Raw genomic sequence first — 11,837 nt, 5'->3', positions numbered from 1 at the left:
TATCGTGAACAAGAATATCAATAAATGTACAAATAAGAAGTACAAATAAGAAGTACAAAAATGTTGTACAATTATTATATACAATATAAATTATGTTATTTGGTATGGGAACTATTCCGCCGTGCCGCACTGAGGGTGTTTAATGAATTTGAACAACTAGATGGTACGCTCGCTTCGCTCGCGTACCATCTAGGTCGTGCCCACAGATGGTTCTCGAATTCACAGTAATTTCAGCGTAAAAAAAATGCTTTTTTTTTATGTACGTACTGCAGGACTATAACAGCTATTGTGGTTTACAGAAACGAATAAATAGACACGATGATTTATGTATTAAACTAAAATTAGCACACTGGGAATTACTTCCGAAAGAGAAACTTCTCACAAAATGAGTCCAAATTTGTTATTTGGACTCATTAAAACAAACCCAATTTGTGTTTTGTGTGTAACATTAGGGTTGAGGGATGGGGAAGAGGATATGGATACAAAGAAGAACAATTTTTAAATATATTCTTTATCTACTCAGTAACGAAATATGTTTTTCATCTTTGATAGGCCTATAAATAATATACCACTTGATACAGTAACACATTTGCGATTTAATACTTTGTTAAAACTGTTACTGTCATAGTCGATTAAAATAGCATAGTACATGTAACGATACACGTACCACTACAACGTTTATATTCTTTGTAATTATTAATTAATACAAACGTTGAGAAGCAACTGTCAGTAGTACAGTTTATTTAGGTTATATGCATTAATGCATATAACCTCTTGATTCTGTCAAAATCTTTATTTATTTATTTATTTATTTATTCTTTCCTTAGCACTATTTTGTCCGTGAATTATCTTGGCATCAGTTTCAACTAGCTAAGTCAAGTTTATTTAGGTTATATGCATTAATGCATATAACCTCTTGATCCTTTCAAAATCTTTATTTATTTATTTATTTATTTATTCTTTCCTTAGCACTATTTTGTCCGTGAATTATCTTGGCATCAGTTTCAACTAGCTAAGTCAAGTTTTCAGAGTATATTCCTTATGGCCAGGAATCGATGTGGTTATATTTTCACGATGCGCAATCAAAAATTACGCGGTCTACGCGCGATTTTATGAAATCACGTTTGTAATCATATCTTCACAAGCATGAATCACAATTAAACAAAATTTGGTACTCATAAATTTCAGGTCATATTTCATCATATGGCAATACAATTATGTGCGTAGCGCATATAACGCTTGCGTACGCGCGCTTAAAATGTTCAAAATTGTCAACATTTATTTTCGATGAAATTAGAGTACGTTTCAGGCAATTTTAAGCGTTTAAAAAATTGCCACGAGTGCGCCGATTTTTGCACGCGCACTGCGCGTTAAACGTTGATGCGCACTCTTTTTGCCCGATTTCTGTTTTACAATCTTTCTTTAATAATATCATCATATTTGATTCACGTTTCAACTCGAAATTGCGTTATACGAGCACGTCAAAAGTGACTGACTACGCACGTATAAGTTAACAAAATGGTGAAAATATGCTAATTTTTAAAATTAATATATAGGCCTATCGTCAGAATGCTGGGGGAACACCTATTTTTTATTTCATTTTCTTGAAGTGTATGTATCATATGTATGATTTATTATCAAATTAAGAGAACAAAAGTTGATTAAGTCTTCATTAATTGCATATTAAATTTAAAAAAAATAATTTCGACAATCAAACAAATTATGACATTTTCTTAGGCCGAAATAACAAACTTAACATTAACTTTCTTTCTTAAGAAGTTCATATATTAAAGTTAAAAGTATATAGTTTGACAATGCATCATTTTTTTACATTTTTAAAGATGTCATCATAGTAAAACATTATAATTCATTGCGGTATGTAATAATCTATTTGCACCAAAGTGGTTACTGCATAGTAAATACACGGAGGAATTTTTCTACAACGTTTAGTCAGTTGTGTATGGCTCGATGGTCTGTGCTCGTGTCTATGGCATTCAAGGTACCGAGATCGAGTCCCACCTTGGGAAACTAAATAAGGTTTTTTTTTTATTATCCGTATTGTTTGTTCAAATTTATTTCTTAGTGTATAGATTATACACATGATTTATAATGAAATCTAGATAAAAAGTAACTTATGTCTTTATCATTATGTAACAACAAATGTGGTTTATGACATTATACGCATAGGGATCTTTGATCGGATTGTGATACCGGCTATGGTGGTCGCGTTAGCAAGGTCCTATCATATATTATATATAATTAAAGATTCTGACAAAATCAATCAATCAATATATCTTTTAAAAGTCAATTATCTTTATTTAAATAAATGCATATAACCTATAATTCGTCATATTGACGAATTAAATCTAGTTGTATATTGCTTCGCTCGCGTACCATCCAGGTCGCGCCCACAGATGGTTCTTGAATACACAGTAATTTCAGCGTAAACAAATGTTTTTATTTTAAATGTGCGTACTGCAGGACTATAATGATTTATGTATTAAACTAAAATTAGCACACACTGGGAATTACTTCCAAAAGAGAAACTTGTCACAAAATGAGTCCAAATTTGTTATTCTCATTAGTAGACTCATTTAAACAAACCCAATTTGTGTTTTGTGTGTAACATTGGGGTTGAGGGATGGGGAAGAGGATATGGGTACAAAGAAGAACAATTTTTAAATATATTCTTTATCTACTCAGTAACGAAATATGTTTTTCATGTTTGATAGGCCTATAAATAATATACCACTTTTTTATATTCTGTGTAATTATTAATTAATACAAACGTTGAGAAGCAACTGTCAGTAATAGGCCTACAGTTTATTTGTATATTGTACCTTTTATATAACAGTAGGGCCTACTCACACTAACAGTAATATGTTTATTTGTACATGTGTTATACATCTAACAGTACCCACACTCACAGTAAATTCAATGGTGACCAAAAATGTTAATACGTATTTACAGTAATGTCCAAGTATTGCAATTTAATCTATATAGGTTTTAGGTTAATTCCCCAAGGGCCAATAAATTTACCTACAGCTGGTGGCACTTGTGTTAAAGCAAAGAGATATATTGGAATGTTCCATTCATCGGAAATCAATACATTTGTATAAACGTATATTAAATCTATTAAAATAGTATGTTTTTAAGAAAATAGGTTTGTCTTCAACATTATGATGCTGTACTCGAGCTGTTCAACCAGTTTTCAGCCATTAAAAACAATTGTCGTAGGAGGAGATAGGAAAATGCAAAGCATCCTCGTATTATTGTATGCGGGTATTTTTCAAGATAGACATGCATTGGACAGTGTATACCACGATCGGAAAACACCCCTATTTGGGGCAAATCGTTGAACCTAAATTCGTTTTAATCGTCAATAACTAATTATCTAACTCAATTTAATTAGTAAACAGGGTTACATCAGGTGGTTAAAATCAGTACCGAAAGTACGAACCAACTTTATACCATCTAGTAAACATTCTAGAAATAACGCGCGATTTACCGAATTTTGCCCTTACGTAAATTTATATATAGATCACTGTAAAAAATATATGCTTAGTTTACCCCATAAAGTGGGTGTCACCAGGCTGCCACCAATTAGTGGGATAAACTTTGATTTCTCCTTTTGGGAAAGTTGAAAAGTTTACAGGGGTATTTCGGGCTACAATACTAAACTTTTAATGAAATATTTTTTTTAAACCAGTTTTTGATGGCAGCAAAGTAGCACTCAACTATTTTGGGTAATCTGGTTACATCAAAATGTCGATTTAAGTTGGTTTTCTTATAAAAAAAACAGAAACAAAATAGAAAAATATATTTAAGAAATCACATGATTTTTTTATTGATCAAAATTAAACATAAATTTACAGAGGTACAAAATTGATTCAAATTAACACAAATGTTTATTATATTCGTTTTTTTTATAATTCAATAGGCCTACCATGTACTATTCTATTCTAAAATATTATTTCAAAATCTTTTATTTTTAATGAAAATGTATTAGGCCTACTTGCATAAAATACACAGAAAAATTAACCTGGTCTTCAGTAAAGTGAGCTGGCCGCCGTCATTTGTTTACAAATTCTTCAATTAAATTACTTGAACCGTAACCTGCAAAATACAATTAAATCAAAGATAATCAACTAAAAACTTAATGGGGGATGGGAACCCTGCTGAACACCCAAGCCTAGACAGCTGTATCCAAGGAGACATCTCTCTCTTTGGTCTGGGTGACTGGCAGGGAGAGGAGTGCTCTCCTTGCTACTATTAATAAAGCAAATAATAAATGCTAAAATTTGTAATTAATTAATTAAAACAAGTTAGGGAGGCCGGAGCCTTTTACAGTAATAATAATAATAATAATAATAATAATTTCTTATCTCCCTTTAACACAAGAAAAAAATCGTATGTGGTTTTACATTTACTGTTAAATGTAAATAAACACGATTGTAGATAAAGAAACAACATAGGAACAGATTCATTGACATACTATGTATTTTTGTTTTAATGATCACCTCGATTACTGTACTATAGTACTATAGTACATTACGACTAGGCCTACTTAAATGTAAATAAATGAAACGATCGTAGATACAGAAACAAAATGGTAATAGATTCATTGACATAATAATATGTATTGTTGTTTTACTGATCACTTTGTTTTACTGTACTATAGTACAGTACGACAAGTCCTACTTGTAAATAAATGAAACGATCGTAGATACAGAAACAAAATGGTAATAGATTCATTGACATAATAATATGTATTTTTGTTTTAATGATCACCTTGTTTACTGTACTATAGTACAGTACGACTAGGCCTACTTGTTAAATGTAAATAAATGAAACAATTGCAGATACAGAAAAATGTATTGACATAATGATATGTATTTTTGTTTTGGTGACCTGATACATTTAATGTTAAATGTAAATAAATAAAACGATTGTAGATACAGAAACAATAAATCAGTTTAAAAATTATCCACCTAATATCCGTATTAGGGAAGAAATACCTTAAAAATGATATAGAAAGAGGAGCCATAATTGATATATAATATATTTTATACTGTATTAACTTAAAAACTGCAATAAATTCTGCAGCATGCCTATTAACTTGAAAAACTGCAATAAATTCTGCAGCATGCGGGGCGTAGTTGTTTTCCCTTTGTTGCTGAGACATAATGCACTAAACAAAAGAACAAAAGCAGCAGTATGTTAACAAATCAGCACACTAAATGAATAAATTGGACACCCCTATTTTTCCATCTTTTTATAATGGAATAGTCCATACAAGTCGAGGTGGCCGAAAACGACACCTGATCCCATTTAGAAATACAATAATAATGAATAACAATAAAAACAATGTATTCATGCGGAAATCTAGGCTAAGCAATGTAAAAGTCATCAGGACTAGACCAAGCCTACTAGGCTAGGCTGATTTTTTTTTTTTTTTTTTTTTTTTTTTTCTTTATTCGAATTCATAAAATAACACAGCATAAAAAAAAAATACAAAGAATGAATTCAGGGTAACACAAAAAAGTAACCAAAGGTCAAACTTATTTCCATTGTGGCCCTTATTAGATTACACTTCACAGTACCCTCGTGCACTAGGCGCCTACAGAGCAGTGAGCCTACCAGTTAGGCTAAGCTTAACTAGGTACAAACGTGGAGAAGCAACTGTCAGTAATAAAGTATTATTATTATTATTATATATTTATAATCTAAAAGTAGGGACTACCCACACAGTCACAGTAATAAAGTTTATTAGTATATTTGTTTATATTATATCTAACAGTAGGCCTATCAAGACACACAATAAGAAATTTGCGATTCAAATGGCGATCAAAAGTGGTTAATACCTATTTACAGTATTGTATAGCATTACAATACTATTTATGTTTATTCTCTAATTGCCCATAAATTTACCTACTTGTGTTAAACCATGGAGGTATGCAAGCATGTTTAAACCAACTAATGTTCTATTCATTGCAAATCAGTACATTTGTATAAACGTATATTAAATCTATCAAAATAGAAAATCGGCCTGTCTTCAACATTATGATACTGCACTCGAGCTGTTCAACCCGTTTTCAGCCATTAAAAACAATTATTGTAGGAGGAGATAGGAAAATGTGAATCATCCTCGTATTATTGTATGCGGGTATTGTCAATAACTAATTATCTAACTCAATTTAATTAATAAACAGGGTTACATCAGGTGGTTAAAATCAGTATCAAAAGTACGTACCAACTATATATACCATCGAGTAAACATTCTAGAATTAACGCGTGATTTATCATCCTCGTATTATTGTGTGCAGGTATTTTTTAAGAGGACATCCATTAGACAGTATATACTACGGTCGGAAAACACCCCTATTTGGGGCAAATCGTTCAACCTAAATTCGTTTTAATTGTCCATAACTAATTATCTAACTCAATTTAATTAGTAAACATGGTTACATCTGGTGGTTTAAATCAGTACCGAGATTCTAATCAACTTTATATACCATCGAGTAAACATTCTAGAAATAACGCGTGATTTACCGAATTTTGCCCTTACGTAAATTTATATAGTCATATAGTCATACAGTCATAGTCATATATACTTTATTGTCCATTTAAAAAACAGAAATGTGATTTGAAAACTGGCAAAATACAAAAATATAAAATACAATTTACAAAAAAACACACAAAAAGTTAAGAGGCTAAAAATTGTTAAAATTAGATAAAAATTATCGGTTACATTTTACCTTTGTACTCTGGAGTTATATAAGTGTATAGCATTAGGTACAAACGAGCACCTAAACCGTTTTGTTTTGGTATTAAGTGCACGTAGTCTTATGCCAGAATTCATGAGAGCAAATTGTTTGTGAAGAGGTGTGTTTCATCATCAATGATACTTTTTACTTTTTTTAACACATTTTCTTTATACAAGGATTCAACATCAGGTAAGTGCTCTCCTACTAGTCTAATTGCTCTATTTCCTATTCGATTAAGTTTAATTTTATCTTTTTGCATTTTATTACCATAAAAACAAACATTACAAAAAAGTATTACACTGAGAATTACAGAGTTATAAAACAATTTAAGTATAGTTTTGTCAATTTGTAGGTACTTCATTTTTCTTAAAATAAACATCCTTTGGTTGGCTTTGCATGTGGCTTTATTTACATTATTTATCCAATTTAGCTTATTGTCAATTATACAACCCAGATATTTGTACTCATTTACTACTTCAATCTCATTTTCATTTATAATCAGAGGTTCTAAGGGTTCTTTAATTTTCCTAAAAAATTTGCATTTCTTTTGTTTTCTTTATGTTTAGTTTCATATATAGATTACCTCAAATGAAGGGAATATTCTGCAGCTCACTATGTCGGTCGGTTGGTCGGTCGGTCGGTAATTCAATTTTTCAGAGTATATTTTTTATGGCCAAGACTAAAAAATTACGCGGTCTACGCACGATTTAACGAAATCACGTGTAATCATATCTTCACAAGCATGAATCACAATTAATTATTAGTTAGTTAGAGGCGGTGTGGCAATTTATGTGAAGGATAACATTGAATGTGCAATTCTTGACATCCCTGTACCACCTGAATTGGAAGTCATTTGGATAAACTTAAAATGTTCTCGTCTACCAAGAGGAATATCATCAATCGTTGTTTGTGCTATCTACATCACAACAGACTCCCCATATCAACTTCTTCTTGAGCGGCATATTTGTGAAACGATTGACCTTATTCGTTCTAGATCACTTCAGACTGGCTTTTGCATTATGGGCGATTTCAACAGAATGAACATTAACTACATTTTACGTAATAACTGTTTAAAACAAATTGTTAATTTTCCAACCCGTGAACTTGCTACATTAGACTTCATCTTGACTAATTTTGAAACTAAATACCATACTCCGGAAGCGATGTCTCCTCTTGGTTTTAGTGACCACATCTGTATTTTATGGAAACCTAAAGTTCAAGCTATCAAAAATGTTGTCAAATCTATAAGTGTTCGTCCCTTATATGATACCAGAATAAGATCGTTTGGCACCTGGATTGTATCTCAGAATTGGAATGATATTTATAGCTGCATTTCTACACAGAGTAAAGTTGATGCTTTCTATTACAAACTGATCACTGCTATTAATAAGTTTTTCCCGTTGAAAAATATTAAAACGCACAATACTAATAAACCTTGGCTAACACAAAATATCAGAAATTCTATTTCTGAACGCCAAAAAGCGTTTAAATCCAATAACTTAACCCATTGGAAAGCTTGCAGAAACAAAGTCAAGAGGGAAATCATTAAAGCTAAAGTAAAATTTAATGTAGATAGAGTTAGACACCTGCAAAAAACTGACCCAGGTAAATGGCACCAACAGGTCAGAGTTATGAAAAACACTAAGAAAATTGATCTCAATATACCAGTTCCTGAAATCTCTCCATTGGATCATAAATCCATTGCTAATGTCATCAATGACTTGTTTACTAACATTAGTGCTCACATCCCTATTCTAAATAAAACTCAACTCCCTGCATTCCTTCCCTCTGACAAACCTGCACCCAAACTTTACCCTTGGGATATTTATAAAAAATTAAGATCTATTAAAGAAAACAAGGCCTGCGGACCAGATTTGGTCCCACCCAAAATTGTTAAATTATTTGCCATGGAGTTTTGTGAACCACTTTGTGATATACTCAACTGTTCTTTTTCTGAAGGCATTGTCCCTTCTCAGTGGAAAAAGGCAGTTGTAGTCCCTGTGCCCAAGGTTCAGCCTCCTACTATTGACAAACTCAGACCTATCTCCATCACTTCTGTGTTTGCCAAAGTAGCTGAGGAGTTTATCACAGACTGGATCTTACAAGATATAAGTTCAAAAATCGATGTTAACCAGTTTGGAAATGTTAAGGGTTTGTCTACTGCTCATTACCTGACCCACTTGGTGCATTATCTCTGTCAAGGTGCTGAGAATAAGCACAATGTTGGTACCATGGTTCTTACTGATTTCTCCAAGGCCTTTGATCTTATCGACCATACCATCCTTGTTAATAAGATCATTGATATTGGTGTCAGGGGGGCTTTGGTACCATGGTTGTGTGATTTTCTTTTTATGCGTATGCAGTGTGTTAAATATAATGGTACCTTATCTAATTACTCTTACTTAAAAGCTGGTGTCCCACAGGGAACCAAGTTAGGCCCTAGCCTTTATGTTTCCAGATCATGATCAACGATGCTGGTACAAATGCTAAAATTAAGTATCTGAAATATGTAGATGATCTTACATTTTGTGAAAATCGTAAGCTCTCATTGCCTGTTTTTTTACAAGATGATCTTAATTTTTTTTCCGCTGGTGTAACGACAACTGTTTAGTTAATTACGGTATCCGCCGATCTTCTCTTAACCTATTTAAAGACTACCTTAGCAACCAACATCAATGTACAAAGATTAATTGCTCACTTTCAAATTTTAAACATCTTACTTGTGGTGTCCCCCAGGGTTCCCTCCTCGGTCCTCTTTTATTTCTTCTTTATGTAAATGATTTACCAAACTCATCTAAAAATTTAACGTTCTACCTTTACGCTGACGACACCACCATATTTTATTCTAATTCAAATCTTGATTCCCTCTTTCTTTCTATTAATCGCGAACTTAATAATGTTACCGAATACTTTAATGTCAATAAACTGTCGATCAATACTAAGAAATGCAACTTCATGCTGTTCGGAAATCGTCACAAAACAAGAACTAATGAAATAGGAAATATCTCAATTGGAGACTAAATAATCCCTCTTGTCCAGCACACCAAATTCCTATGCATTGAAATCGATCACGAACTCAATTTTAAAAAACATATAAAAGAAGTTGAATTAAAAATATCCAAAAATATCGTTATTATTTATCTGGGCCAATAATTTTAAATCAAATCTCTATCAAATTCATAAGCTCCAAAAGGAGGCGGTACGCATTATATCTGATTCGCCACCCCTTGATCATTCTGGTCCCCTCTTTTATAAATTTAAATTTACTAACTGTTTATGACATTAATAAATTACACAATCTTTGTTTACGAAGCTTTGCATTCTCTTCTTCCATCCAATTTATGCTTCTTCCTCAAAAACTCACTCACTCCTATTCTACTAGAACTTGCAACAAACTTCATCTTCCTCAGCCCAAACTTACGTTGCTCCAACACAACGTCCGTTATAGCTTATAGCGGTGTTAAATTATATAATGACATTTCTCCTAAAATCATTGCAACCCCCTCCAGGAAAATTTTCTCTCATAAAGCCAAACAAATTTCTTTTGTCAAAATATGATTTATAAAATGTTTTTTTATATTATTATCAGCTTTTATATCACATGATCGTTTGTTCCTTTTTTCCCTTTTTTTTTTTCCTGTCCTGTCTGTGTGTTTGTGTACGTTAATTAATTTGTAATTTTTATTTATATTATTTATTAAGGGCTTGCTCGTCACAAGGTCTTTTGATTAATATAATTTCTGTTTTTCATCTGGCGTTACATTTTTAGTTTTGCCCTCTTCCTTCATTTTACAATTTATATTGGATATTTGTTGTTATTTTACTGTGGAAGAAATAAATGTTAATTTGAATTGAATTGAATTGAGGTATGCAGAACATGGTACACTGATTATGAACACAAAGAGTGCACAAGCTCAACGAGCCTGCTTTGCAAAATTTTATTTTATTTTGTTTATTAAAATATATTTAAATTACGGCACTATATCCCTCGGAACACTTTAATCTTGCTTTATAATGCTTTTATTCAGCCACATCTAATGTATGGTATTGAGATATGGGGTAGCACATATGATTCGTATTTAAAACCCCTTTTAGTTAAACAAAAAATGTGTGTCAGGTGTATGACTTTTTCTAAGTTTGGAACACATTCATTGCCTTTATTTCATTTACTTAAAATATTAGATATAAATAAACTATATACCTTATGTGTTTCTAAATTTGTTTCTGATCTATTTAATAATAGATTACCTCATAGTTTATCTGATTATTTTGAAACTACTGATTATGCATATAATGCAAGAATTAATAATTATTTTAATTTAGCCATTCCCCCTTGTCGTATTAATTGTGGACGATTTAGAATTTCTTTTTCTGGTGCTGTTATTTGGAATGATTTACCTTTAGAATTACGAACAATTACATCTAGATTTCCTTTCTCTAAACAACTTAAAGAATTACTTTTATCTAAGTATATAAAAGAATAATCTATAATTTACAATGTTTTTATATATTGTTAATTCATCAGATATTATCTATTGAACTGATATGGTTTTGTTTATTACAGTATAGTACATACAGCACTTTATGTTATGTTATGTTATTTATTTATTATTCAACATTTTTTGTTTTGTTTTTGACGTTATCAAATTTTTATTTTCTTTTAAGTTCTGTTATTTATTTGTCAATTTTGTAGCTTAAGTTAGTTAAGATAAAAGGTACCAAGCTTGATTAGCTTCGGCTATACCTTGGCTACCTTTTGTATTAAATTGTTTTTTGTTTGATACAATAAAGAAGAAGAAAAAATATTTAGGCAGGATAACATAATTCAGAAAAGAAAAAAATCTGTTTTTCAATATGGTCCTGCAATGAAACAACTTAAAAAAACCCAAAAAACACAAGAAATTAAAAAAATAAATAAATAAATAAATAAATAAAACAATCAGTGAATATAGAACTTTAAAATTAATACGAGAGGAAATACAATAATTTTTTAAGAAATGCTTTTATAATTAATTTTAAAACTATTTACAGACAAACTATCTTGAATTTTTACAGGGATTTTATTCCAAA

At 31.2% G+C, this 11,837-nt stretch overlaps 1 protein-coding gene across 1 annotated transcript; it reads left to right on the top strand.

The window, feature by feature from the left end:
- Window positions 1-5,947: 5,947 nt before the first annotated feature.
- On the top strand, window positions 5,948-9,232 carry LOC140061256 (uncharacterized). Its single transcript, XM_072107764.1, has 2 exons — window positions 5,948-5,953; window positions 7,532-9,232. The coding sequence occupies exons 1-2, from the start codon at window positions 5,948-5,950 to the stop codon at window positions 9,230-9,232; spliced, it is 1,707 nt and encodes a 568-aa protein (XP_071963865.1).
- Window positions 9,233-11,837: the final 2,605 nt, after the last annotated feature.

Source organism: Antedon mediterranea, chromosome 10 (genome assembly GCF_964355755.1).
Source record: "Antedon mediterranea chromosome 10, ecAntMedi1.1, whole genome shotgun sequence".
NCBI classification, from domain to species: Eukaryota; Metazoa; Echinodermata; class Crinoidea; order Comatulida; family Antedonidae; genus Antedon; species Antedon mediterranea.
This window is presented reverse-complemented; position numbering and strand designations above follow the sequence as displayed.